This window comes from Apus apus, chromosome 4, assembly GCF_020740795.1.
Source record: "Apus apus isolate bApuApu2 chromosome 4, bApuApu2.pri.cur, whole genome shotgun sequence".
NCBI lineage: Eukaryota > Metazoa > Chordata > Aves > Apodiformes > Apodidae > Apus > Apus apus.
In genome coordinates this window covers 72593592-72620553 of record NC_067285.1, presented here as the reverse complement: position 1 = coordinate 72620553, position 26962 = coordinate 72593592, and the positions used below count along the sequence as shown (strand labels likewise).

General features: G+C 40.8%; 1 protein-coding gene across 3 annotated transcripts; it reads right to left on the bottom strand.

Annotated features, from left to right (window-relative positions):
* On the bottom strand, positions 1-22927 carry TMEM144 (transmembrane protein 144). Of its 3 annotated transcripts, none has more exons than XM_051618706.1 (13): positions 22774-22927; positions 20338-20423; positions 19175-19361; positions 17885-18007; positions 17380-17479; positions 15952-16032; positions 13995-14076; positions 12755-12828; positions 11725-11843; positions 10275-10394; positions 9691-9788; positions 7624-7677; positions 1-1997 (listed from the first exon to the last, which is right to left on the bottom strand). In XM_051618706.1, exons 3-13 carry the CDS (start codon positions 19311-19313, stop codon positions 1914-1916), a joined length of 1074 nt encoding a protein of 357 aa, XP_051474666.1. In that variant the 5' UTR covers positions 19314-19361; positions 20338-20423; positions 22774-22927; the 3' UTR covers positions 1-1913. The 3 variants fall into 3 exon arrangements, with proteins under 3 accessions (XP_051474666.1, XP_051474665.1, XP_051474664.1); XM_051618705.1 differs by lacking the exon at positions 22774-22927 and adding an exon at positions 22236-22457; XM_051618704.1 differs by lacking the exon at positions 22774-22927 and adding an exon at positions 20848-22225.
* Between the last annotated feature and the right edge of the window lie 4035 nt (positions 22928-26962).

The window sequence follows — 26962 nt, the reverse complement described above, 5'->3', positions numbered from 1 at the left end:
TAAATGTCCAATTTAATTTATTTCAAAACCGCATGAACAAATTATTCTTGCTCATTTCAGTCAATAGAATAATGGCTAGGTTAAGCAACAGTCAGGGATCTGTCCAGAAGAAATTGTGTTTGACCTGGATAATGGAAATAAAATGAAGCTGTTTTCTTTCCAGTATCAGGTATTATGGTGGTACTCACCATATATCTTGATTTGAGCAACTGTATCAGATGTTACATAAAAACTAGGAGAATGCAGTCTAAATAAAACCACTGTGAGACACTGGGAAATTGTACTCAAAAGAGCAATCAATTGTTCTTTGTCAAAGTGAAAAGTACAACATTAGATTATAAAAAGTAAGCAAAGGCCAGTATCATGTGCATTTTCATAAATTATTTACAATAATTGGAGAGTATGTTTATTAAATCTGTCTGGAAAATGCTGCCAACCAGTTGGAGGAGCGGGTTAATACACAGAGCAAAATTAGAGAAATGCCTTAAGTAGAAAAAAACCTGCTAGACACCAAGTTCTGACACTTTGGTAAGAATAAACAATACAGGATGGGAAAAAGTGGGCTAAGTAACAATTCTAAGATCAAAACTAATAAATAGTAAACAAAGAAGAGTGGAAGGGAGAAAGGAAAAATATTATTGCAATTTGAACATGTTAACAATATCAAGCTGTGATGACAAAGAGTGTAACACTGCAGGATCTTGTGTTGTCTAATACACTGAAGGAAAGACTTAAGGAGAAGCTCAGACAACAGGCTTGCACTGGGAGCTGCCATGAGGAGGAAAATAAAGAGTTCTCCACCTTAGTGGTGGTCATGGAAACTGGACATAACATTCACTATAAGGAATTTCCTTTGGATATCACGGTTTTCTAGCAGGACACATAGTTAGAAACTGGATTAGTTTGCCTAAAAATGTTGCAAAACCTACTTCTTCAATTCTTTTTTTTTATTCTTTTTTTTTTTCTTTTTTTTTTTAAAGAAACAAGTTAGACAACAACTGTTAGAAGTTATTTACATAGAGATGACTTTGCTTTGGGTAGAACAATGATTGGGTAGTTTTAGCATGATGCTTGAATGTAATAAATATTGTCAAACAGGATTTTAAAGATTTGAATGTTCTACATAGAAAAGCAAGTATTCAGAAAATGCCCAGTTATTTGGAAACAAACTTTGAACCACACAGATGATATTGCAACATCACAAGTTAGATAAAATGCAATGTTTACTTGCCAAGTTCCATACAACTGAAATTAAAAAACCCTGACCTTCCCCCAATATTTGTATCACGGTCATGATTTCTATGTAATGTTCTTGCAACTACACAGTTTATCCGCAAACACGAGTAATTTATTTTACAGCACCTTTTTTTTTCTGTATTTCCTTCCAAAATTTTGGATTAGAAGATAAACTTTTTTTATGTAAACTGATGACTTTAAGGAATAATGCTTCTAAAAAAAAAATGCTTCTCATCTTCATGTGTATTAGCTCCATAAAGAATATTCCAAGATATATTTTACATTCGAGCCAGTAAAACAGGATGTTACAATAAGACAAATCAGTTTGCAAATGAATACAGCATTACAGATTAAGAATTAAAATCCCTTTATCCCCCATCTCAATGGTGAACTGCAATTTATGATGATGTGAAGTTTAGTACCACAACCAGAAAAAAATAATTACTAACCATAAAATCATTTGGCTTCATTTAATAAAATCCTTTGATATTCTTACTGTTCCAAGAAACGCAGAAACATTTCCAGTTTTCTCTCATGCCAAATACGAACATTTAGCAAAGGTTTTCCTATTCACTTGTCTGAAGCAAGTTAGGGTAAATGTTGGACATACATTTTGAAATGTATGTATTTCTGATTATATTACACAGTAGCACCATCTACTGGTCCAGAAGATCCTTTCAAACTTTAGAAAAAGCCGTGGAGAGAGATCCAGCAACAATGACGCAAAACGCTACTGAGAGTAACACATAGTTTTTCAGTCCCTGGAGAACCAAAAGCAGAGAAAAAGAAAAATACCATTGTAATAACAGACACCATTTCACACACACACACAAAAAGGCAAAACAAAGAACTGCAGCTTCATTTTATGAAAAAAATCCTAAATTACATGAAATAGCAAATTTTATACCATTTTATTTCATATAATGTTTGTTACATATTTGCTGTTCAAAACATTTGAATACACATTATCTATGAAGCCATTCACTTTGTAAAATATTCACAAAATTAATTTATCATTTTTAGAAAGAATTTTTAAAGGTTTTTGTCTACTTCTAAAGCAGTAAGCACTTATGCAGAAACTATTCTAAAAGTGTACAAAAAGAGTGAAAGATTTGGTGAGTCACAAAGATTTTGGATAATGAACATAATAGCACTCTAGTGTGGAGCAACACTAATTTGCAGTGGGGGGGAGAGAACTTCTAGTTTCCGAGTCTGAGCGGGAATCCTGAGAGGAGCAGGAAGGCTGACGTGGCAGGGGGTGTGGCTGAGAACCGCGGCAAGGTTTAAAAGCGGCCATCTCGGCAGCTCCCTCAGAGCACGCGGCAGCGGTGAGAGCGCAGAGCGGCAGCGGTGAGAGCTGCTCCTTTAATTACTGAGGATTAGAGAAGAGACCGGGCTTCCCGGAGACGGCGAAGCCGGAGCAGAGCGAGGAGACCCGAGTCTGAGCGGGAATCCTGAGAGGAGCAGGAAGGCTGACGTGGCAGGGGGTGTGGCTGAGAACCGCGGCAAGGTTTAAAAGCGGCCATCTCGGCAGCTCCCTCAGAGCACGCGGCAGCGGTGAGAGCGCAGAGCGGCAGCTAGCCATCACAGGAAGTGAAGTAGCGCGAGGGCAGGGGGAGAGCGGCGTGAGTGGAGGCAGGAAGCAGAGAACACCAGTAAATTTCTCTAGCATGGTGGCAACACGCCCTAAAACTGTATTGAAGAAGGATATGGGAACTCAGACGGAGGTTCTGAGCAGGCACGCAGCCGTGCAGGTCTCTGGCTGCAGCGAGTGCCTGAGCCTGGCACTGGTGCCAGAGGGAGCCAGTGGCACCGCGTGTGTGCGGTGCGAGCAAATCGATGATCTCCTCAGGCAGGTGGTTAGACTGACAGAGGAGGTTGAAAGACTGAGAATTATCAGAGAATGTGAGAATGAAATAGATTGGTGGAGTCAAACCCTGAGGCAAGGGCAGGAGGAAGAGATGCTAGAACAAGTGATGGATCCCCTCCCCTCCTGTTCTCAGACAGAAGGAGAGAACTTTAGGAACATGGAGGAATGGAGGGAGGTCCGTCCTCGGAGAGGCAAGAAAAAACCCTCCCAACTCCGTCCATCCTCCGAATTGCCCTTGAAGAATAGGTACGAGGTCTTGGAACTTCAGGGAAAGGAAAATGAAGCTGGAGTGGCAGATTTGTCTAGTGAACCGCCTAGGACTTGTCGCTCAGCTCCACGACTTAGGACTTCTTCAACTAAGAAGGAAAGGAGGGTAGTTGTGGTGGGTGACTCCCTTCTGAGGGGAACAGAGGGGCCCATCTGTAGACCTGACCCATCCCACAGGGAGGTCTGCTGCCTCCCTGGGGCTCGCATTAGAGATGTTAAAAGGAAACTCTCTAGTATGGTAAATCCATCTGATTACTACCCACTGCTGATTTTTCAGGTTGGCAGTGACGAAATTACTACAAGAAATGTAAGGGCAATGAAGAGAGACTTCAGGGCCCTGGGACGGCTAGTTAGGGGGTCTGGAGCACAAGTTGTGTTTGCCTCCATACCTCCTGCAAGAATGGGTGGAGAGATAAGCAGGAAGAGTTTAATGATGAACGAATGGCTAAGAGACTGGTGCCAAAGGCAGGGCTTTGGCTTTTTTGATCATGGGCTGCTCTATGAGACACCTGGCCTGATGGTGGCGGGTGGGATGCACCTGTCCCAGAGGGGGAAAAGGCTTTTGGGGCAGGACTTAGCAGGGCTCATTGAGAGAGCTTTAAACTAGATGTGAAGGGGGAAGGGGAGAAAACTGGGTCTGTTAGGGACAAGCCCAAGAGGAACATACCAGGGCCTGTAGGAGGATGGGCTAAGGAGGATTTAGTCCCACCGATGTGCTCTACTTGCTTCCTGAAATGCCTGTACACCAATGCACGCAGCATGGGGAATAAACAGGAAGAGTTAGAGGTCTGTGTGCGGTCTAAGGGTTATGATCTGGTAGCAATAACAGAGACATGGTGGGACAGCTCACACGACTGGAATGTGGCCATGGATGGCTATGTGCTTTTTAGGAAAGATCGGTCGGTGAAGCGAGGTGGTGGAGTTGCTCTTTATGTGAGAGAGCAGCTAGAATGTATTGAGTTTTGTACAGGGGCTGATGAGGGGCGAGTTGAAATTCTGTGGGTAAGAATTAAAGGGCAGGGTAGTATGGGTGACACAGTTGTGGGGGTCTACTACAGACCTCCTGATCAAGATGAGGAAGTTGATGAAGCTTTCTACAGGCAGCTGAAAGCAGCCTCACAACTGCAGTCCTTGGTCCTCATGGGAGATTTTAACTATCCTGATATCTGCTGGAAGACTTATACAGCCAGCCTTTCACAGTCTAGGAGGTTCCTCCAATGCATTGATGACAACTTCTTAATGCAAATGGTGGATGAGCCGACTAGAAGAGGAGCGCTGCTGGATCTTGTGCTCACCAACAAGGAGGGCCTTATTGAAGCAGTGGTGGTCAATGGCAACCTTGGCTGCAGCGACCATGAGATGGTGGAGTTCAGGATCCTGTGTGGGAGGAACAGAATTTCCAGCAGGACCAGAACCCTGGACTTCTACAGAGCAAACTTCGGCCTCCTCAACCAATTGTTAAGGGAAGTCCCATGGGACAGAGTGCTAGAAGGTAAAGGGGCTCAAGATAGCTGGACAATATTCAAGGACCACTTCTTGCAAGCACAGCATCAGTGTGTCCCAATGGGTAGAAAATCTAGTAAGGGAGCTAGGAGACCAGCGTGGTTAAAAAAGGAACTGCTGGGGAAACTCAAGTGGAAGAGGAAAATCTATAGATCATGGAAGGAGGGACTGGTCACTTGGGAGGAATATAGGAATGTTGTCAGGGAATGTAGGGAGGCAACTAGGAAAGCTAAGGCCTCCTTGGAACTTAACCTTGCAAGTCGGGTTAAGGACAGTAGAAAGGGCTTTTTCAAATACATAGCCAACAAAGCTAATACCAGAGGCAGTATAGGCCCACTGCTGAATGAGGTGGGTGCCCTGGTGACAGAGGATATGAAGAAGGCAGAGGTGCTGAATGCCTTCTTTGCCTCTGTCTTTACTCCTGCAGGCTTTTCCCATGAGCCCCAGATTCATATAACCCCAGAAGTAGTCAAGATAGGTGAGGACATAGTAGATGAGGATTGGGTTAGGGATCAGTTGCATAATCTGGACATCCATAAATCGATGGGTCCGGATGAAATGCATCCAAGGGTGCTGAGGGAGCTGGCGGAGGTCATTGCTAGTCCACTCTCCATCATCTTCGGTAAGTCATGGGTAACAGGAGAGGTGCCTGAGGACTGGAGGATAGCAAATGTCACTCCAGTCTACAAGAAGGGCAAGAAGGAGGACCCGGGTAACTATAGACCGGTCAGCCTCACCTCCATCCCTGGAAAGGTAATGGAACAACTTGTCCTTGGCACTATCTCTAGACATATCAAGGAGATGGGGGTCATCAAGAGCAGTCAACATGGTTTTACCAAGGGTAAGTCATGTTTGACTAACCTCATAGCCTTCTATGAGGAAATTACTAGGTGGATAGATGATGGTAGAGCGGTTGATGTGGTCTATCTTGATTTCAGTAAAGCATTTGACACCGTCTCCCACAGCATCCTTGTAGATAAGTTGATCAAGTATGGGTTTGATGATCAGGCAGTGAGGTGGATCAAGAACTGGTTGAAAGGAAGAAGTCAGAGAGTTGTAGTCAATGGGGCAAAATCTAGTTGGAGGCCTGTGACTAGTGGAGTCCCTCAGGGGTCGGTACTGGGACCGGTGTTGTTCAATATCTTCATCAACGACCTGGATGAGGGCACAGAATGTACCCTCAGCAAGTTTGCTGATGACACCAAGCTGGGAGGAGTGGCTGACACACCAGAAGGCTGTGCTGCCATTCAGAGAGACTTAGACAGGCTGGAGACTTGGGCGGGGAAAAACCTGATGAAGTTTAACAAGAGCAAGTGTAGAGTTTTGCATTTGGGGAAGAAAAACGCCATGCACCAGTACAGGTTGGGGGCTGACCTGCTGGAGAGCAGTGTAGGTGAAAGGGACCTGGGGGTCATGGTAGACAGGAGGATGACCATGAGCCAGCAGTGTGCCCTTGTGGCTAAGAAGGCCAATGGCATCCTGGGGTGTATTAGAAAGGGTGTGGTTAGTAGGTCAAGAGAGGTTCTCCTCCCCCTCTATTCTGCATTGGTGAGGCCACATCTGGAATATTGTGTCCAGTTCTGGGCCCCTCAGTTCAAGAAGGACAGGGAAGTGCTTGAAAGAGTCCAACGCAGAGCCACAAAGATGATTAAGGGAGTGGAACATCTCCCTTATGAGGAAAGGCTGAGGGAGCTGGGTCTCTTTAGTTTGGAGAAAAGGAGACTGAGAGGTGACCTCATCAATGTTTACAAATATGTAAAGGGTGAGTGTCAAGACGATGGAGTTAAGCTTTTTTTCAGTGAAGACCAGTGATAGGACAAGGGGTAATGGATACAAGTTGGAGCATAGGAGGTTTAAGATGAATATCAGGAAAAATTTTTTTACTGTAAGAGTGACAGAGCACTGGAACAGGCTGCCCAGAGAGGTTGTGGAGTCTCCTTCGCTGGAGACATTCAAAACCCGCCTGGACGCCTTCCTGTGTGATGTGCTCTAGGTGACCCTGCTCTGGCAGGGGGGTTGGACTAGATGATCTTTCAAGGTCCCTTCCAACCCCTAGGATTCTATGATTCTATGATTCTATGATCCAAGGATGCCTAATGCATTTTACACAGTCACCAAAAATATTGAGAAAGATGATCTCTAACAGCAAATTAGGTACCTATTGATCCTGGAAAGATTATCTTAAGGAAACCTGAGGATTATAATGCTAGCATTCCATGTTTCAAATACCACTAGAAAAATAATTTCTGCCACATATGCTAATATCCAGGAGAGTAAATTAGCCTGTTCTAGGCAATCACTGCCGTATCAGTTTAGGATCTCTCCATTATACTATAATTAACAAGCTTAACTAATCTTTGTATCATTTTTTTGTCCTTTAGTGAATCTAACCCTGGAAATCTAATGTACTTGTTTATGTGGTTACTTGGACAACTGCTCATTCCCCTGCCCGCACTGAAAGAACTGGCTCAAGTAAAGACTATTTTCAGGTGGTTGGCATCCTCCCTCCTGGCCTTGCTACAGTCCTAATTTCCTCCCACTGCTGCTTATACAGTTATGGAACTCAAACCTTCATTCCTGTAATAATTGTTCACAGTTCTTAATTTTCTTGGAAAACGTGACTTTCAGCTTCATAATGCAATACTTGTAAGGAAGGAAATCTAAGAGATTCAGCTGTATACCAAATCATGCACTTCAAAGAGCTAGAGAAAAGCAAGAGAGACCAGGTAAGAAACTTAGTAAGTTACCTTTATTTCTTTAAACACAAGGACTCCCCACATTGCAGCAACAAGGCCAGGACCCTAAAGAATAAGATTCATTTGTACATTACAGTATTTCATTAAAATGTACCACCTTCCCATTACTGTTCTCAGGGTGGTTGAATTTTGTCTGGATAACAAATTTAGGCCTTTCCAGTCCATGTAATTACAGCAGTCATGGCAACAGCATATGTCACTGCAGTCTTTACCAAGTAAGACACAATAAAATCTTCAGGAAGGGCTGAAGAGGCAAGAAAGTGTGGTTTGTTTTTTGTTTTTTTTTCAGAGAAGGCACAATTTTTCTAATTTACACTGTGGAGTCTGCACTGGCTGTTATGTTTTCTTTTAGTGCCTCATTTTAGTCCGAACTACAGTCCATGATGCTACCACATTTCAAAGAACTATTCATGTTTATTGGCAGCTACCATGGATATTCCTAACATTTCCTTTATTAGCATGACTAACTAGTTGGAACAAGTTTGATTTTATCACTCAGTATGATATCAAGAGACTGGAACATAAACATATTTCCTGTATAGCAAGTATCTGGACACAGCACAAAGCCAGTCAGCCAGACAGGTCAGGAAAACTACTGATTATCTGTGATGGTGTTGTACAGATTTCCTAGCTAACAGCAAAGAGTGATACACAACAATAATTTCCAGGCAATTCTGGTAATACAGTTTTCCCCGGTGGGAGCAATTATCTGAATTTGCATGACTGATGTGAAAATATTATCTTGATACAAAGTGAAAACTGTCTCTGTTAATGTTTCCCATTAGAGCTGCTCTCAGAAACACTTAACAGCTGTTTGGACAGTGATCTTCCTCTCTTCCATCTTCAGTACATCTGACAGGACACATATTTAGACCAGCAGGAAAGACTGCCTCATGCTGAATGTATTTGTGGGTGCTGTTTCCTACTGAAATTGCCAGCTATTATTTGAACAATAGCTGAGGTCTTATTTCACTTTCTAGGTAATGTATGTGGCAACAGAAATGCATTTAAAAAATGAAATAAATTGTTATAGGGATGTGACGAATAGCTGCCTGAAATTCTCTCTAGGATGAAGTAAAACAGCAGTTCCAAACCTACGGTCCAGATAAGAAGCTTCTCATCAATGCATTCCTTAAATTTTTCATTTTGTGATTTTATATCCTCGCCCTTTAGGCATACTGATAACTAAGTTACTAAAGCTGCTTTCTATTAATCCTTCAGTTTCTAATTAGAATGATCCCAAGTCTTTACTTTCATTTCATACTGCAGAGTTGATTCTGATTTACTGCATCTTGAGGCAAAGCTTAATCCCTATTAATGTTGTTTCATTAGTTTGCTTTCAAAATACTTGCTGTTCAGCAAAACTTTGGCTTTGATATTTACAAACTCCCATTTGCCAGAAGTTATCCACCCTTGCATCACCATCTCGTAGAGTGGAGAGTAAAGGCAAAGTTTATTTTTACCTAGTGATGGAATTTATACAGCTTCTGGAAATTAACAGTGCTTTAAATGTACAGTATCATAACTTGGAATAAACCAGATAAAATGGGCCAACATAATTTTCCATTATTTGCATAAGAACATTATTTTCAGCAACACATAATCTGTTCTGTGTGTTCAAGAACTGTAAAATGAAAAAAAACCCTGACTTAATTATGCAAAATGACTGCTGGACGTTAAAATCACAAATGAAAACATTCAGAACAAAATGTACTTGTGGCATGAAAGCATTATAAGTTTCTTCTTTTAATCACTTCAGTGTACTTTCATATTGAGATAGTTCTGGTTATAGAACTTTGTTTTTTACATAATCTAAAGACACAAGTTTCAATTTTTCCATTTTTTTTAATACTTGGCATTGACAAAGATGGTGCTTGTCACAGTCATGTATGTTCCCAAAAAACCAAAGCCTAGCACAGACAAGCAGAAAAGGCAATGTGCACTCTTAATTAAAATGCTTTAGAGTCATAATAATTTCAACATAAATCCACAAATGAGGGGAAAAAAAAAAGTTCACTTTTAATTCTAGTTACAGAGTTTACTTTTTTATATACTTACAGCAGTAATGATTGGAAAGCTGACCACAGCACTGAGATAATGATTGGCTATGAACCAGCAGCAATTGGCTATTGCCCAAAGCACACCAGAAACAAACCCTAGAAAAATAAATCCCAATCAAAAACATGTATGGCAAGGTAGGGACAGCAATTTGTGGAACATTTATTTTTATAGCATAATACAGAAACTGTATGTATGTCTTTTAGTATATTAACTACTTTAACAAGAATGCTCTGTTAATCTAAACCAAAGATCAAGGGATAAAATCAGCTACTCCAACTAAAGTAGCAAATGAAGCTCACAATTTTTTGTGCAATGTGCTCTCCATTCTGGCAGAGTTGTTTTTGAAAATCTGCTGCATGCAATGCCATTTTGTTCTAATTTCAGATTAGAACAAAATTTTTCATTGCTTCCTAACCATAGTTAATTAACCCAATAGGAGTAATTTTTAAAAAGAGCCAAAAAGTCAAATTAAGAGACATGAAAAGACAAACTACAATTCCAACATATAGCTTGAACTAATCACTGCAAAACAGTCAGAAGAAGTAACTGAAATTAACTGCTAGTTTAGAAAACAGTCATACCTGGCAATATGGCTTGGGGATAAACATTAGGTTTATTTTTCCTGACTGCACAGTAGATAAAAAAGTAGATGGTACTTGTAAGAAATATTCCACTGAAGTGTGCAAAAACATAATCCAAATCTGAAAGTGAAATTACAAAATTGTATTAGCCTAAAACACCTGTTACTAATTTCAACTGAACTTATTTCACTGGTAGTATTCAGACAGACAAAAAACAAATAAGGTGCTACTGCTAACAACTTGAATTTCAATTATGACTGTGACAAACACAGCTGCCAGTCTGACTGTAGATTAATTTGGTCAATCAAACATATATTAAACATGAATTAACTGCTGCATTTACCCTAGCATTTTTCATAAGCTTTTTTGCACTTCTGTGAATTGCTCTTTTTGGAACTCTCTTAGTCAAACTACTGAATTAATTTATTAAAAACTTAAGAAAATCTTCAGGTGAGGCTACAAAACTTGGGTGGGTATTTTATGTAATTACATCCTCTCCTGATCATCTACGTTTATATTCCTCTTCTGTACATTTAAGGGCAAGACAACTAGACATCTTGTGTAAGCTAAACATGGCACAGTTTTGTCCTTTTTTTATCTTGAGGAGTGTATCAAAATGTTAATCGCTATAATAATTAACAATAATAAATCCATCATGGACTCGGTATGTACTAATGAGAGCATTTCCAACACGGTAAAGCAGAAGAATGTAGCAAGGTGACCTCTGTCTCCTTAGAATTCAAAGTCTTCAACAGGAAAGGCAGCTCTAGTAATGATAACATCTGTTTTGTCTAGCTGGGGAATATATAAATGGCAGTATTTAAGAGAAATTGTATGTGACATAACAAACAATTTCTTAATGGCAACACTATGCGGTTTCAGCAATACCTTGCTCTTAAGCTGCTGCTGGTATTACCTGATAGACTACACACTAAACCTCAGGGAAAATGGCTCTGGGGAAATGTTGTTGAAAACTGGTGATTAGGCTTATGTTAAAAGGTTTCCATTAAAAAAACTACAAGGTTTCAATTACTTAAGTTGCTATATATCTTTTGTGCACATCAGTTATGATCAACCTTCTCCTCTTTCCTTTAGCAATGTATTAATTTGGTAACCGGTACAGCCTGTGCCTTTGTTTACTTCATGCTCCAGGTATACGAACTTTGTATTCTGAGAGTGCTATCTATGTTTCTGAAGGCATTAAATACTATCAGTTAAGTATTGTATCCTCTGGGGTGTTTCTGACTGCTCTTTTAATGGTGTAATTCACATATGGGAAAAAAAGGGAGTGCTAGTACCGTGATTATGACAACATATAACACAGTGCAGAACTGATAAGTTGTCATGGTATATTTCCAGGCATACCAATAATTTCATTCTGTGCTTTTGCAAAAGCAGGAGACCACAGTATACTGATGAAATGAAGCAGATGTGACCTATTAGCATTTACCAAATTGACTTGCTCCTGTGTATATAGTTTCATTTCGTCTTCCATGGTCCTTGATGTAAAGTACTGGTACAAAACTGGAACCGTAGAGTATTCCAGCTACTACAGCCAGGCTGCATCCTCTTTAAAAAGAGCAAAAATCAGAGAAAATAGCCTAGCATTATTTATGTAAGTAGACAATAAACTTAAGTCCAGTATTGCAGTTAAATACTGTACATCAAACAAAAATTGCTAGCAACATCATGAAAATAGAACATTTTAGCACATTTTTATTTTTAGTGTAGAAATTGTTCAACTCAGTAACTTGGTTTTCCTATACTTTGTGGCCAAGTAACACAGACAATTCCTGCCCCAACAGCCTGCAGTCTAGATAAATGCCATCAATAAAATAGGATTTCCTAAAAGTAGAGTTAGCGAAGACCAACAACAATGTATTTAAAATGCTCTTGCTCTCAGTTTCACTGGTGCAGTCTGTATATTCTTTGTAACCATTCCCAAGCTCCCTCCCTCCATGGTAGCCTTTCTCTGCTTCCAGATCATTGTGTTCTTGGCTGACTCCACTCCCCACGCTGGCCCCTTGCTAACTGCTGCTTGCATCTTGGAGCACTTCTGCTGTCTCCTTACTGCTATGCCTTCTCCAGAGGTATTCACTTTGAAACCATGCCTGGAAGCATGTTATTAGCATAGGCTTCTACTATGCTGGAGAGCTAAGCCACCTGTTAATAAAAAAACAGCTCTGTAATTACTTAGTTGTTATTGCTATACACTTAGCAAACATTGTTCTTTTGTAGCAGGAACCAATACTTAATTGGTAAGGTAAAGCTGAACACTGTGAGGGAAAAAAGAAATTAATTATTTGAGCAGTTTTTCATATACAGATAGGCACACTATACTGGTACCTTAAAAATGATAATTTATTAGGGAATAACTGTGCTAGGAAAACCATAGGACATGAATTCTGCTCTTAAACTGTGTTCAACCACTTTCTCTGGCTACTTGGCCTGTACCAGTAGAAGAACTGTCAATAACTTACATGAGTCTCTTTTTTGCTGGAGAAAGTCTGTTCACCCATGAGTCATCAGAGGTATCTTCAGAAACATTAATAGACTGTAAAAAACAGTTTTCACTGAAATTTAGTTTTTGTTGTTGTTGCTGTTTTATAAAATCTCAAATATTGTATTAAAGAGAATAGTTTTGCTCTAAGAAAATTTAAATCGAAGGAGAAACAAAAGGAATTTACAGAAATACTTTGAGGACAGAAGAAATTTATTTTTTAAATAAAACATAATTAAATCTACCTACTTCAAAGTTTACAGGTATCAGTTTGAATATGCATTTTAGGTTTACTGCACTAGTAGTTTATTGACTAGTACTTCTTTTTAATCTGCATGCAGGCAGCTTTGACTTTCAAAACTCACCCTTCCTTACATGATTTAATATAAAGGTTTTATTTATTACGTGTTTTTTGCCTTTTGCTGATAGTTCTGGAATTACTTTCAGAATAATAGGACTATTTGCAAACTGAGAAATTAAAAACACCAGTCTGCAGCATAAAGAAATTGCGGTGTCTCATTATTCTAATCCTGTGATCAGACTGTCTTCTGTGTTTTAGTCTGGTAGACTGGAACCTCTCGTGAGCATTGAGCACAGCTAGAAGATTCTGAGGGGCTCTCTGTCCAGGTAGCAACTTAGTTTTGATGCATCACTGACTGAGTATAAGCTTCAATAGTAGCAGGATCCTATTGTTCTCCAGCTTTTGCTGCATACTTGGGGGTCCAGAAGGAGCAACAGCCAAGCTGGCAGTGCTCCTTGGCCTCTGATGCTCCAACAATCAGCAACTCTTGACAGACTCCTGGCTCTGTAACGTGGCAAAAATCTGGTGGATAAGAGTTATACCACTGTTGCCTTTCATCTAAGCACCCCTGTAGTTTTATAGTTAAGTTTTAATTAAAATTGCTTGTTTTCCCAGAACAGGAAAGTAATACACTCTGTCTTTTAAATAACCCCTGTCATAATGAAAAAGGGCTCCTCAGCCATTTAAAGCTGACAATAGCGAAAGAACACTTGGGAAAACTTTTTGTTTGGGAAAACTTGCATTTGACTGGATATACAAGATCCACAAATTAAATACAATCAATGCATATTTACATAGTTTCATGTTGTCTACCATAAATCTTGATAAAGCTGGTTCACATTATGCAATTTTTTTAAAAAAATCTTTTAAATGGATATGTACTTTCACTGCTTTAAATGAACAACTGTAGAGTACTTACACTTTCTCTCAGTAAAGGTGTGCTTTCTAGTGAAGCTGAAGGACTCTGGATTTCAGTTTTTATAAAAAGAAATATGACAGCACTCAGAAGAAAAAAATACACCAATAAGTACCATGTCAGCTCATAAGGACATAACACTTAAGTGTTTAGAGACAAAAGTTGTATTTGGAGGGATATTACATTATTTTCATTATAGCCTTAGTGACACTTCAATATATTAAATGCAATTGCTTTTAACAAACAACTTAAGTGAAAGTAACGAATAAATTACTCTTTATATCACTTTATAGATTCTCTTCTATGTAGTGGAATTGAAATGTCTACTTTTTACAGTGAGTAGCTAAACATGTTAACAACAGCTGCATTAGTTAACAGTGCCCTTTTGTACTAAGTCAGAAATACAATGGAATACATGCATGAAAATTCTAAATGAACAGCTTACACCTGCACGGAATTGGCTCAATGGTCAACAAAAAAAGACAGCTTTTGTTTTCTATTACATGCCAGTGGGGGGATACTGCTCCTACAGGGCCTTAGGCATATATGGGAGGAGGAGGGGTATTGCTCAGTGGTGCTCCTATGCACTAAGTGAATAAATGAAGAAGAAAAAGTAACACTATTACTTATGCTCCCTGAAATTAGGTAAATACATGTAATCAGAAGTGTCAGAACTTGCTTTTTATTTTATGAAAGATATTTTAATTATTTAGGAATTCCTTCTCATAACTGAAAACAGAAAGTCTCAATTTGAAGAGTTATTCCTCTCCTACTGAAGGAATAAGGATAGATATAAAAGGATGTCATCTTTCTCCAGAAGTACTATACAAACCTATACAGGTTTCATGCAGGAAGCTAACATGAAATACATGCTTCTGAGCTCTGCAGAGCAACATACACAGGCTTTGTGCAGCTTGCCAGAAAACATGTTTGGTTAGGATCTTTTTCCCTGCTGATCACTTCTCCATGGTATCTCAGAAACTGGCAGGAAGCAGGTGGTGAGATGAATTAACTCACCAGGTAGGAATAGCAGTACTGCTACCATTTGTGAGTACCTCACAAAATCATGTGCTACATGTGAGGACAATGGGTAGAAAGCTACAGACTCTTAGGAAATAGGAAGAGTGGAAGCAAAACTCACAAATGGAAAGCAACAGGTCTCACTTAGCAATCAAGAAGTGATCCATCACACCCATGTTTTAAACACCCTTCTTTCCTAAAGGCGTTATGTGCATCTTTAGCCCATTAACAGCGAGCCTACTGCCCCTGGGATTCAGAGTCACCATTAAGTGGCTAGAAAAACCTTCCTGGCCACCTAACTGGAAAGCAAGAGCAGTCCTACATAATAAAACCCCCTTTTCCTCTGTGTTTGGGCCAAAATGTGCACTCATACAAATAATAAAACCAAACATAAGAGTAGGAGTACTTCCGAATATCCCAAAGGAAGCCACTGTTTGCAAGTTTTAAGTGTGGCTTGGAAGTCACACGACTGGGAGCTATTAAGGGTAAGACATATGTGAAGCCTCTGGCTTGTCATGGACCCCAAAATATCTGGGAGGGGGTCCTGTGGCATATTCTGCAGCTAAGAGCAAGACCCTGACTGAGCGAAGTCAGATTGGAAATCTCACAGAGCTTTTCTCACCAATATTCGCCTACTCAGTTTTGCCTCTCACAACACTTGGGGAAAGTGAACCATCTGAAAAACCTAGTATCACTGCTTTGTCTTGAAAAATATATTTCTGTGTTTATGAATAACCATTTCACCACTGTACTGGATATCACGTGTGTTTCTATTCTGAAATGTAACACTGACTAGATAGGTATGGCTAGCTCATTAATTCTGCAGTAAGTCAATTTGCAAAAAATCCTACAATACATCTGCCCCCTAGTTAAAATGTCCCTGTGGCTATTAAATATGTATTTTGCTTTACAGAAATGTATTATAAGAATAAATTTTTACCTTAGTAGTGAAAGTCCTGCTCCAACAGAATTTAAGATTGGTCTTGATACCACTTCCGGGTCAATTCCAAACCAACCGAACCTGAAATATTTAGTCAGTTTCACTTAGTTGCACTGACTGCATACAAATAGTTAAATTACAACCTAGCCTTGGAAATCACAGAATGTTAGGGGTTGGAAGGGACCTCAAAAGATCATCTAGACCAATGCCCCTGCCAGAGCAGGATCCCCCAGAGTAGCTCACACAGGAATGTGTCCAGGCAGGTTCTGAATGTCTTCATTCGAAGAGAGAAGAGACGAAGACTCCACAACCTCTCTGGGCAGCCTGTTCCAGTGCTCTGTCACTCTCACAGTAAAGTTTTTCCCTGTGTTTAAGTGGAACTTCCTATGCTTCAGCTTGTACCCATCACCCCTTGTCCTATCACCGGACATCACTGAGAAGAGCCTGACTCTGTCCTCCTGACACTCGCCATTTACATATTTGTAAACATTGATGAGGTCGCCCTTCAGTCTCCTCTTCTCCAAGCTAAAGAGACCAATCTCCCTCAGCATTCCCTCGTAAGGGAGTTGTTTCACTTCCTTCATCATCTTTGTGGCTCTGCTCTCCTTGTCCTTCTTGAACTGAGGGGCCCAGAACTGGACACAATATTCCAGATGTGGCCTCACCAGGGCAGAGTGGAGGGGAAGGAGAACCTCTCTTGACCTACTAACTACATCTCTCCTAATAAATCCCAGGTCACCATTGGCCTTCTTGGCCACAAGGCACATTGCTGGCTCACGGTCATCCTTCTGTCCACCAGGGCCCTCTGGTCCCTCTCCCCTACAATGCTCTCCAACAGGTCAGTCCCCAGCCTATACTGGTACACAAGGCTGTTCTTTCCCAGATGCAAGACTCCATACTTGCCCCTCTTGTATTAATTAAATTTCTCCCTGCCAACTCTCCAGCCTGTCCAGGTCTTGCTAAATGGCAGCGCAGCCTTCTGGTGTGTCAGGCATTCCTCCCAAATCTTTACTCTCGAAAATAACTCCTACTAAAGTTATTGGCACGGTGTTTCAGTTGGCTTGCAAAAAGCTGTCTATTGTACCAAAAAAATTTTAAACTAATTTAATGTACATTGACTTTTTTTTAACCTGGGTATTTAAACATTGAAGTTAAATTATTTTATTAGCCCATGCTGTAGAAGAAAAAATACAAACAGTGTACTAGTTTTGCATTAATAAATAAATTATTTATTTACTCAATTATGGTAAGGAACATTACTGGGCATTCTGCTTCCTATTGAGACAGAGGAAACATCAAAGATAAAATAATAGGTGAGTACCATCCACTGAGAGAGATAAAAGACCTTATCTATATGATAAACCCTCTTTATTGGTGATAGTGTTTTCACTGCAGTTATTAATGACATTAAGACTCAAATGTACTCACCTTGAACTTGCCCAACCTGTCAGCAAATTAAAAGAAGCCCATATCAAAAGACCAAGAGCTAAGCCAATAGTTTTGACAATAGGGACAACTGTAATATTGCCTGAAATAAAAAAAAACAAAACAACAACAAACCACCAAAATTAAAATTTGTTAAAAACTAGACTGTGATCTTGTATATTTTGGCTTTAGATGCTGTGCCTATTCAGAGGCAAGAAATGTAGGCAATTACAAGATGGTAGGAAATAGGTTTTTTTAAAATGTAAATATATCAAATACAGACATTTCCTAAACGCCATTTAAAAAGTTGTCTTTGGTTTGAATTTGCTGCTTATAAAGTAAGTGTAATAAAGTAATATTTGCTATAAGGATACAGCTCCATTAACACCTAGATTTTAAAAAGCCAAATAACTACTACCTCAGGTACAAGAAAGTTTTTATCACTGCTTTTTTCATTAAGAGTTAGGGTTACTTTGTGTTTCAAGAAACAGGACCTCTTTATCCTTACCTGTAGCCCACACGAAACCCCCAACCATTGCCAGAGGCCAAAACCGGGGGCAATTCTGGATTAAATTGACAACCAAAGAAACTATCCATATGGAGGCACAGAGAATCCATTGGAAGAACATGCCTATGGAAGAAATAAATGCACACAGTAGAGAACCTGTAGAACACTGCATGTGCATCTCTTAACTTACTAGGTTTTAAATAAAATATTACAGAAAAATTTGAAAGGTCATCCACCTCCTTTGTGAATGTCAGGGAACCCTGTTACAATATAATCAAAAGATGCATTTTAGACATCTTTTAGATGTTAAAATTAATTCTGTCACCTTACCACACATTCTTTATACACAGCTACAAAAGACAGTTTGCTGGGCAAAGTTTACACTAGCCCTGATTCTCACCACATTAAAATTTTAATGGGCTTCTGAAAAAGAGTATATTCAGTTACTGCAAACTTCTCCCACCACCCTAGTAGTAGCTGATTGCACAGGAAAAAACTCCTTCAAAGCTCAGGACTCAGGCTTTTCCACTACTCCAGGACACTGAGGATAATAAAAATTCCAGACATATTTCTTCTACCTTTGTTGACTAAGGGTCAACTAGGCAGAGAAGTTAATTTTATGCCAGCTGAGCTAAGACTTCCACTTTAAAGTCTAGTCTTGTGTTGTTAGGACCATATTTGGCACAAAGGAAAAAGAGGGATTATATCCAGCCTGTAATACAGATACTATTATTGCAGTCATGCAATAGCAGATTTATGCATCTAGGGATCTGGTAACTGACTATGCTTCATATAAATGTGTAAATACAACATGAACGTAATACAGTAAAGTGATTAAAGTCTAATAAGGAAATAATAGATATTTTTTCTTCTTAATGAGTCACCAGATAAAAGTATCCAATTTTCAATTTTCGGTTGTTTTTTTCTTATGTGCACAACTGAAAGGTAATACTCCAAAGCCCAACAACTTTTATAGTACAAATAACAGATACTTGAGAAACCCCACAAGGATGGAAGAAAGGACATTTCACTTTCCATTGTGAAATGCTCATGAAATGCACATCATTGCTGTTAAAGTGCACAACAACACATAAAAAGTCTCTTCTAAAGGTTTGCCACATCTTGAACAAATACATTATTGCTTTATACCCTAATAATAGCAAAGAAAATTAAAAACATGTTCTATGGATGAAGGCTGTGACAATATTTATAACTCTAGCTATGGAAATTCTCGTATTATTCCCATTAGGAAAAATACCAAAACCAACAAAAGAATATAAATAAGTTTACCATCGCCAGTATCAAATTTCTTAACAGGCACAAAGTTTGTCCCAAATAGAAGGACAGCTACTGTGGAAGAGGTAAAGCCGATAGCCAGATCTGTTCCATTGCTGTTGTTAAAGGTACTGAAAGCTTTCCCAATCTTCATCTTTGTTCTGAAGGTGCCTCTTTTTGTGGAGTTGTTTTGCTGCAGATCCTGTCAAATTCCAAAAACAGAAAGTGGAATAAAACATGTGGAGTATTAAAAAACACCAGCCCAGTTCACAATCTGAAACTTAAAAGGACCCTACTTATCAATCTCCCAAAAGCTGAAAAGAACAGTAAAGGATACTGTGGAATCCCACAAAAAGCTGCCATAAGATGTGAATGAAGTGGAGCTTAAGAAGAGATGCACAAAAGAAATCACTATTATGTGGTTTATAGTCAGCTTAACAAAAAAGCACGTCTGAAAACATACGTGAATGTAGAGATGCACAAAAGACAACCTGAATCTGTGAGGGAGGCCTATGGGAAGATCTAATGTTTTAGGGAGATGCTATATTGGAATATTTCTTATTCCTCTAGCCAAAGTGGGGTGACACTGGGGTGTGTAAAAAAGCAGGGGTTATACAAAACCTCAACTGGCAAAAGAAGCTATAGCAATCTGCAGCCCCACTGCCTAGAAGACAGGAACAATGCAGATTCTATAGATGCCACAGTGGGATCCATATATCATTATAAAGTAACCACAGGGATTGCTCTAGCTGGTACAAAATACAAATAGGGGTTCATTTTTTTTCTAAGGAAAACTGTCATAACATGTTTTTTCACACAGAATCACATAATCTTAACACCACACATAAGAGACTACACGGAAAAAAGTGTTTGGAAACTTCACTTCAAATGGCAACAAGGTATTTAATACATTATGATCATAAGGGGGCATATTTATACAGATACCAATGCAATCCTGCTGTCAGAGTAATGCTATTTATACTGAATCAAATGACAGCCTAATGCAGTTTGACATTACCCAGTGTAGGTGGACTAGCTACTGTCTGGATAAAAAAAAGCTGAAATGGAATGGTGGAAATCTTGCCAAGTCTTGTAAGAGGTGCTGTGACTACACTCTCTACACAAAAGGAAGAGCTGAGCTACACATTCTTCCAACTTATTTTACCCTCCAGTCTTACCTTCTCTGGAGTCCTTAGGACACTGAGAGCTGCATCTGCTGAGGTTGTGCTTTTATCTACAGCTTCTGTAGGGCCATCAGTGTCAGCTGAAATTAATTATTTGCATTAGCAGGAGAAAAGTCCAATCCCATAAGCAATATAAACATTTAATTTCTGTATTTTTTTCTACATAAAATATGAAAGTATATTTTTAACTTGACTACTTTGGAAAAAAAACAGACTACATTTATAAGACACATTATGGAGGTACTATGGCCCAAGAATTTCCATTTGTCCTATATTTTTCTCCTCTGCTTTTCATCTTTCTTGCCTACTTAAAAGATAAGCCCCAGGAAGTCTTCACTGTATTGAAGACTCTACTGAGACCTGTAGACATTGAACAGTGCAAATAATAATGCTAAGATTTCTTCAAAGACTGACTTCACAGGCTAACACTGTGGCACCTCAAGAATGGCTTAAGATAGATAAAAACTATCATCAGCTATCTTCACTCCATCAAACTTGACTCACTGAGTGAATAAATTTCATGGACAAGGCGTAAGAGCTGGATTTTGCACAGGAAGAACTTCATGCTGTTAAGGACAGAAAAATAAAGCTGATTACAACTGCACCTCTAAGCATGCAGGATTCAGTATCTTAGCCTTTAAACAAATAAGTCATTATGCAGGTAAAATACTACGGACCTTTCAAATTTAAATTGGTTTATCAGCCTTTCAAACTGTGTGCTGCAGGGTGATAGACTTTTCTGCTTGCTTTTTATCTTTCAAAAATCATTGTATTGTGCACATGGAAGACTGTTGCACAACTGGAGAACCAGAACCATGACACCAAAAAAGGAAAGGAAACACAACTTCCAATTAACAAAGGAAAGGTATACTTAATTCTGTTTAAAACTCTGTAACTTTCCAAAGTTTGGGGCACTTAGGCCCAAATTTGGCTATGCTGCAGATCAAACTTTCAACTCCGTATTAATGCCTTGCAGAGAAAGCTCAACCAGACAAGGCCTGGCGCAACCTACTCTAACTTTGATGGTAGCAATGCTATCATCAGGGCGTTAAAGATTATAATGCAGGGAGTTGAACTAGATGACCTCCAGAGGTCCCTTCCAAGCTAAGTTATTCTATGACTGTATGATCCAACATCAAGAGCAAACAATGAACTGGCACACAGCATTAAGTTGACTATACTTTTTTCATATGCTTGCACATACTTGGCACATCAAGTTATTTCAGAGAGTTCACTTGAAGCCTTTTCTCAATAATCCTAGGGACTGCCAAATTGACTCGAAAGCATACATTCCACCGAAGGTTTCAAGCTACCAAATGCAAAACCAGAAGCACTTACTGAAGCTAAGATATTAGAACACACTGGTTATATCTGAAAATCAGAGACAACTGGAATTCCTGTTGTTATTGAAGGCTGTGGGTTTGGCTTTTTTGTTCGGGTTCTACCCCTCCTCCCCCCCAGGCACCAAGCAGCCCTTATTGAAGGGTATTTATGGGGTTTGCAAGCTACAGAGAAGATATAATGGAATTTTCTTGGCACACACTGCCCTTATCCTACTGACTTCACTGGTTTACCTCACTGGAAAGTTCTGATCTGTATTTTCCTTGTTTCCTCAGAAAAATGCCACCATTTTCTTTCTTCACACAGAGACAAAATGAATGATGATCCTCACTTAATACAATAGCAACACATAGCTACAGTCCCTGCAGACAGATTTGAAATCAAGAATCCCTCCCTGGAGAGCTTCCATCTCAGGGCAGATTCATGCTACTGTCAAGATCGTAAAGAAACTGTGCTGATTGAACGGGTATTTTTAGAGGCTGCAGGTCACTTTAGCTGTTTATTTCTCCTTTTGTGTATCTGTCATTAAGGCTGGATACTTTTATCCTTACTTTAGGAGACTTGCTAGTCCTACGGCAGCTCAGGGGAACATCCTCAAGGGACACCGCAACCTCTGACCAGCTGCCAGAGAAACATTTGTTTGCTTCCCTGCGAAGAACGCCTGTGAAAGCATTCTTCAGGCAATACTTTCAGCGAGCTGTATCGTGCTACAAGCGAAAACACGCATCTGAGCCCTCGACATGGGCGGAGGTTGTTTCTAATGTTGACGCTTGGCCTTCCCCAGGGCAGGCCCAGCCTGCGCCGGGGACACGGCCCGCGGACGGGGCAGGAAGCGGGAAGCGCCAGCTGCTCTGCAACGCGCCCGGAGAGGAACCTGCTGAGCCACGGTGGGCCGGACACTTCCCCTTCCCAAGCGCCCTGCCCCGGCTGGCCGCCGCGGCGGGCTCCACAGCGCTCCTCTCCCGCAACCGGCGGGGCGGGAGGCAGCCGCCGATGGATCCAACCGGCTCACTCCTCGCCTGAGCGCTCAGCCGCGGCTCCGGCCCTCGCCGCACCGCCCGCCCCCGGCAGCCCCAGCCCCCCGCTCACGTTCTGGCCTCCCCCGCCGCTCCAGCCGCCCGCCCGGGCCTGCCCCGCCCCTCGCAAGCCGCCTCCTCCGTGCGCTGCGGCGGCCGGGAGCGGCGGGAGGCTGCACGGGCCTCCGCCCGCCTCTCCCCGCGGGCAGCAGCCGCAGCGGCGGCGCGGTGGGGCTGGGCCGCGGGGCAGGAGGGGCCGGTCCGAGGCGCTAAGAGCAACCTGAGCAGCGCGGGCAGGCCGGGCACGTACGGCGGGCTGAAGGCGCTCCCGCCGCGCCCCGCTCCCCGGCGGCAGCTGAGGCGGCGGCGCTGCCCGGCCGTTGCGGCGCTGCCCGGCCGTTGCGGCGCTGCCCGGCCGTTGCGGCGCTGCCCGGCCGTTGCGGCGCTGCCCGGCCGTTGCGGCGCCCGTTACCGGCCGCGGCGCGGGCCCCTCGTGCTCGGCCGCCCCCGTGGGCCCGCGGGCCCCGAGCGCAGGACGCGGCCCGAGGGAGCGGGGCTCAGCGCAGCCTCTCTCTGCCGCCTCCGCTCCCGAGGCAGCCCCGGGAGGGCGGGAACGCCCGGAGGCCGTGCCGCGGCCCCTGGCCCGCCGGTGGCCAGAGGAGGCTCCGTGCCAGGTCAGGGCATCCTGGCTGGGCAGCCGACACACAGCAGGTGCTCTTTCCCTAAGCGCAAACGTTGCCACCTTTTGCTCTGGGGAGCAGCACCCTTTGTCAATCAAAACCGAATGGGAAAAAAATAATAATAAAAGTCTGCATGATGTTGAGGTTTTTGCAGATTTCCCTGTAAGGACTTGACCTGGAGCAATTAAAGCACAGACTGTTAGTCAGCATGTTTAGTCACAATGCAAATATTTCTCTCTGTCCTCATGGAGTACAGTTTCCAGATGGCAGCCCAATTTTATCTCTTCCTTACAATCACAGCGCGAGCCTTCTAAAGTAACACTTCATATTTTGCAAATCAAATGTGCGTTATCCACAAAAAGGACATACAACTGTCTGGAGAATAAGCTATCAGCCCTCTGGACCTGGTAGAGCCAGGAGTGCACCCATTTATCAATCATTTTAACATAAATGTGTGCCCGTGTGACATTTAGAGAGATGAACTGCAGAATGTCTCTATGGAAACAATTTAGCTGTAGTGCATCCAAGAGGAACAACATCCCATGCAATAATCACAAGTGTAGCCTGGGAAACCAGAAGTGCTTTTTGTTTTAAAGGTAATGCAAGCCTACACGTAACACTATTAAGAAAAGTTAAGAAATATGTTAGTCTTTTACATTGACCTGCCTGCACATAGAAAGCAAGAACATGCACACTAAGAAGCCAAGCTTGAAACGACATCATTTCAAGCATCCAGGGATAAAGAAAGCTGTTGAGCAAAACGTTTTGACCAAAAAATCCTGCTTCTGGGTTCATTTGGAAGAGTGAATGGATCTCTGAGGAGCCATAAGAAATCACTGCCAATTTCTCTCTCCCGCTTGAACTGATACTCACCTGTTCCTCACTGGTTCATCTATTCCTCACCATTTCTTCAAACTGTGCTGGTTTTGAAACACCGTTTCTCTCATTAGCACAGTAGCTGAAATGACACTGATGCTACAAATGAAAAACATAAAATATAAAATATGGGCAGATTCTGCTTCACTGATTTGTGCTGCTTGGCTTGACTGAGATCATAGGTTGTTGGAGATCAAAAGTATATGGGAAAGGCCTTCCATGGATGCACAGCATTTACTAAAATGGAAAATCAGCAACATTCGTATTTCAGAATATAGCAAATGTCCATTTAAAGAACATATTTTGATGTAAAATGCTCTACAAGCCAGCAAAAAAAAAAAAAGTTTTGTTATTTTTCTGAATCCCATCAACTTCTGCAGTTATAACTACAGGAGGAAGAAGCAAATTGAGACATTTCGGAAAACTAACTAACTAAGCATCTTTAAATCCCTTATCTTTTAAAATTGAAATGACTGAGCAGAGCAAGAAGAAAGGGTTAAATGAAGAAATAGGAGGGGTATTGCTTAAAAATACAAACCTTACTTGTAAAATTGACACCCAATCTGGCATTTTGGAGAGAAACATACTAGCTGATAGGTGGCTTTTTGCATTAATAATAACACTGTGTCACTGTATTATTACAAATGGTTCTCTCTGTGTTTATCTTTGGTTATACTCCATGTATGGTTTTCAATATCCCAAAAGGTTGTACTAAGTCTAGATTAAAGAAGGAAGATTAGCTATGAGGGAAGTTGTTGAAAAGGAGTATGAATAATAATTTAGTGAGAAGGAAGAAGGTGTACTTAGTAGGATTAAGAAGGATGAGAATGTGAAAGGCTTTACAAAATTGTAAGCCCTGCAATCACAAGGTTTCGGGAACTTACTGAAGAGTTTTTGTTATTTCCTAAACAGTGACTTACTAATTGTCTGCCCATCTTCCAAGATTTGAAAATGGAACATTTAAGTAACAGGATGGTGCTCTTTGAGGTTACCAGCACCTGAGTCAGGACACAGGATCTTGTGACTGGGGGTCATTGGCTCAGTCCAGCTGTCTCCTGCAGAAGGATGCTGCTGCTGCTCAGGGGTGCTGCTCATACTGGCCACAGGTTGGCCAGAGACTGCCTACTAGGAAGGCCTGGAAGCAGTGCTGGCCACCAACTACTACAAGTCTGTAGCTTGTCCAGCACCATCAGCAGCACCCTGGGTGGGTGTCCTTCCTGCAAGTACAAGGTGGTCTGGTTTCTTCTACAAATACAGTACAGGTATAGGTGAATTTCAAAAGTGAAACAAAGAAAATAATTGCACATCTGTATTTCACTTATGCATTTACATTTTTGAGGCTACACCTAGGAATGACAAGGATTAGAAAATACCTCTTGAATTCCCCTCTTCCATTCATTGCTATTCTACAATATTAATTTTTATATTCCTGTATTCCTAAACTTAGGAACAGGTAACACCGACTATGAAATACGGGTATAAAAAGAAATAACATGAAAAGCTGAGTTTAATGTATGCATATGGCAGTAACACAAAAATAGTTTTAAGCAACAATTGAACATAGAATCTAACTGACATTACAGGCTAAAAATAGGCAGAGTGCAATAACCTAGGGCAAAATTTGGTCAGACATCTAGCAATGCTCAGTGTATTCTTTCAGAAAATTGGTCTTGAGTATTTTATGACCACAGAAGAAGTCCCTCAGCTCAGTTATGCCCTTTACTGCCTTCCTGCAGCTTTGGGTTAGTAATGATTCTAGAAAGAAGAAGAATACTATCCACCTGAGCAACAAACGTTTTCTTTGTCTTTCCTGAAACAAAGAAATGTTTGTTTTCCAGACAAGACCACAGCCATTCCAGCCTTAATTGTGAAATCTAGTAGGGCACTGGAGCTGTATGCCACAAGAGATGAAAAAAAATAATGTTTTGATCTGTTATCTTTTAAGGATCCAAAACATAAGGCAAATATCTGCCAAATTAACAGGATATCAAATCCTATTTAGTTGAATTACTACTACCATCCATTTCAAAGAAAGTAAGGTGCAATATTTAAAGAATGAGATCTCCTTTCTCAACATTAAACAATAATGGAAATATTGCTCTCATCACATTTAGAAAGCCTCAAAAAACCTCAGCAGTCGTCACTCTACTTCAGTGAGTACACCGTTTTGATGTCAAGGATATAAATTAAATGAGAAGTTAAGAACAATTCTTCATATCCTTTAATTAGTCCCTCCAGATACATCTAGAATGTTGCAGGAGGAAGATTATACAGGTTCCAAACTTAAGAGAAATATCATGGGTGGGAAAAAAAATATGAAGAAAAAAAAAATTGAAAAGAAGAAAGCTGAAAGCTGTTAGTAAGTGGAATGGTCTGTGTTTTGGCACTGATTGATTGTAAAGGGCAGGTAACAGTGCTGTCTATATCCAAGAACTGGACATTCAAAAACAACTGCTGCAGTGTGGTTCATTTCCAACTCAAGTAATGCTGTGCCATTAGCAAAACAAGGTAACCCCCCCCCCCCAAATAATTCTAAGATATTTGGAAAAAATATAGTGGAATAAAACCTTCATGCTGCATTATTTGCTATCAAAACCTGGTGATAAGTCAAAACAGAATCCAGAAGGTGTAATTAAAAGATCAGTTCACATTATTTATCCTTAAAGGGGTGAGCCTGTCTTAGGCATTTCTTTTTCTTTTTTTCTT

What these genes read in the sequence shown, in the direction of transcription:
- TMEM144 (XM_051618704.1), bottom strand. Translation starts at nt 20,908, where the DNA reads ATGAAGTTCTTCCTGTGCAAAATCCAGCTCTTACGCCTTGTCCATGAA. An exon ending in CCATGAAATTTATTCACTCA is followed by an intron (nt 20,424 to 20,847) that starts GTGAGTCAAGTT and finishes AATTAATTTCAG; the next exon opens with CTGACACTGATGGCCCTACA. An exon ending in CACCTTTACTGAGAGAAAGT is followed by an intron (nt 12,829 to 13,994) that starts GTAAGTACTCTA and finishes TGTTTTTTACAG; the next exon opens with TCTATTAATGTTTCTGAAGA.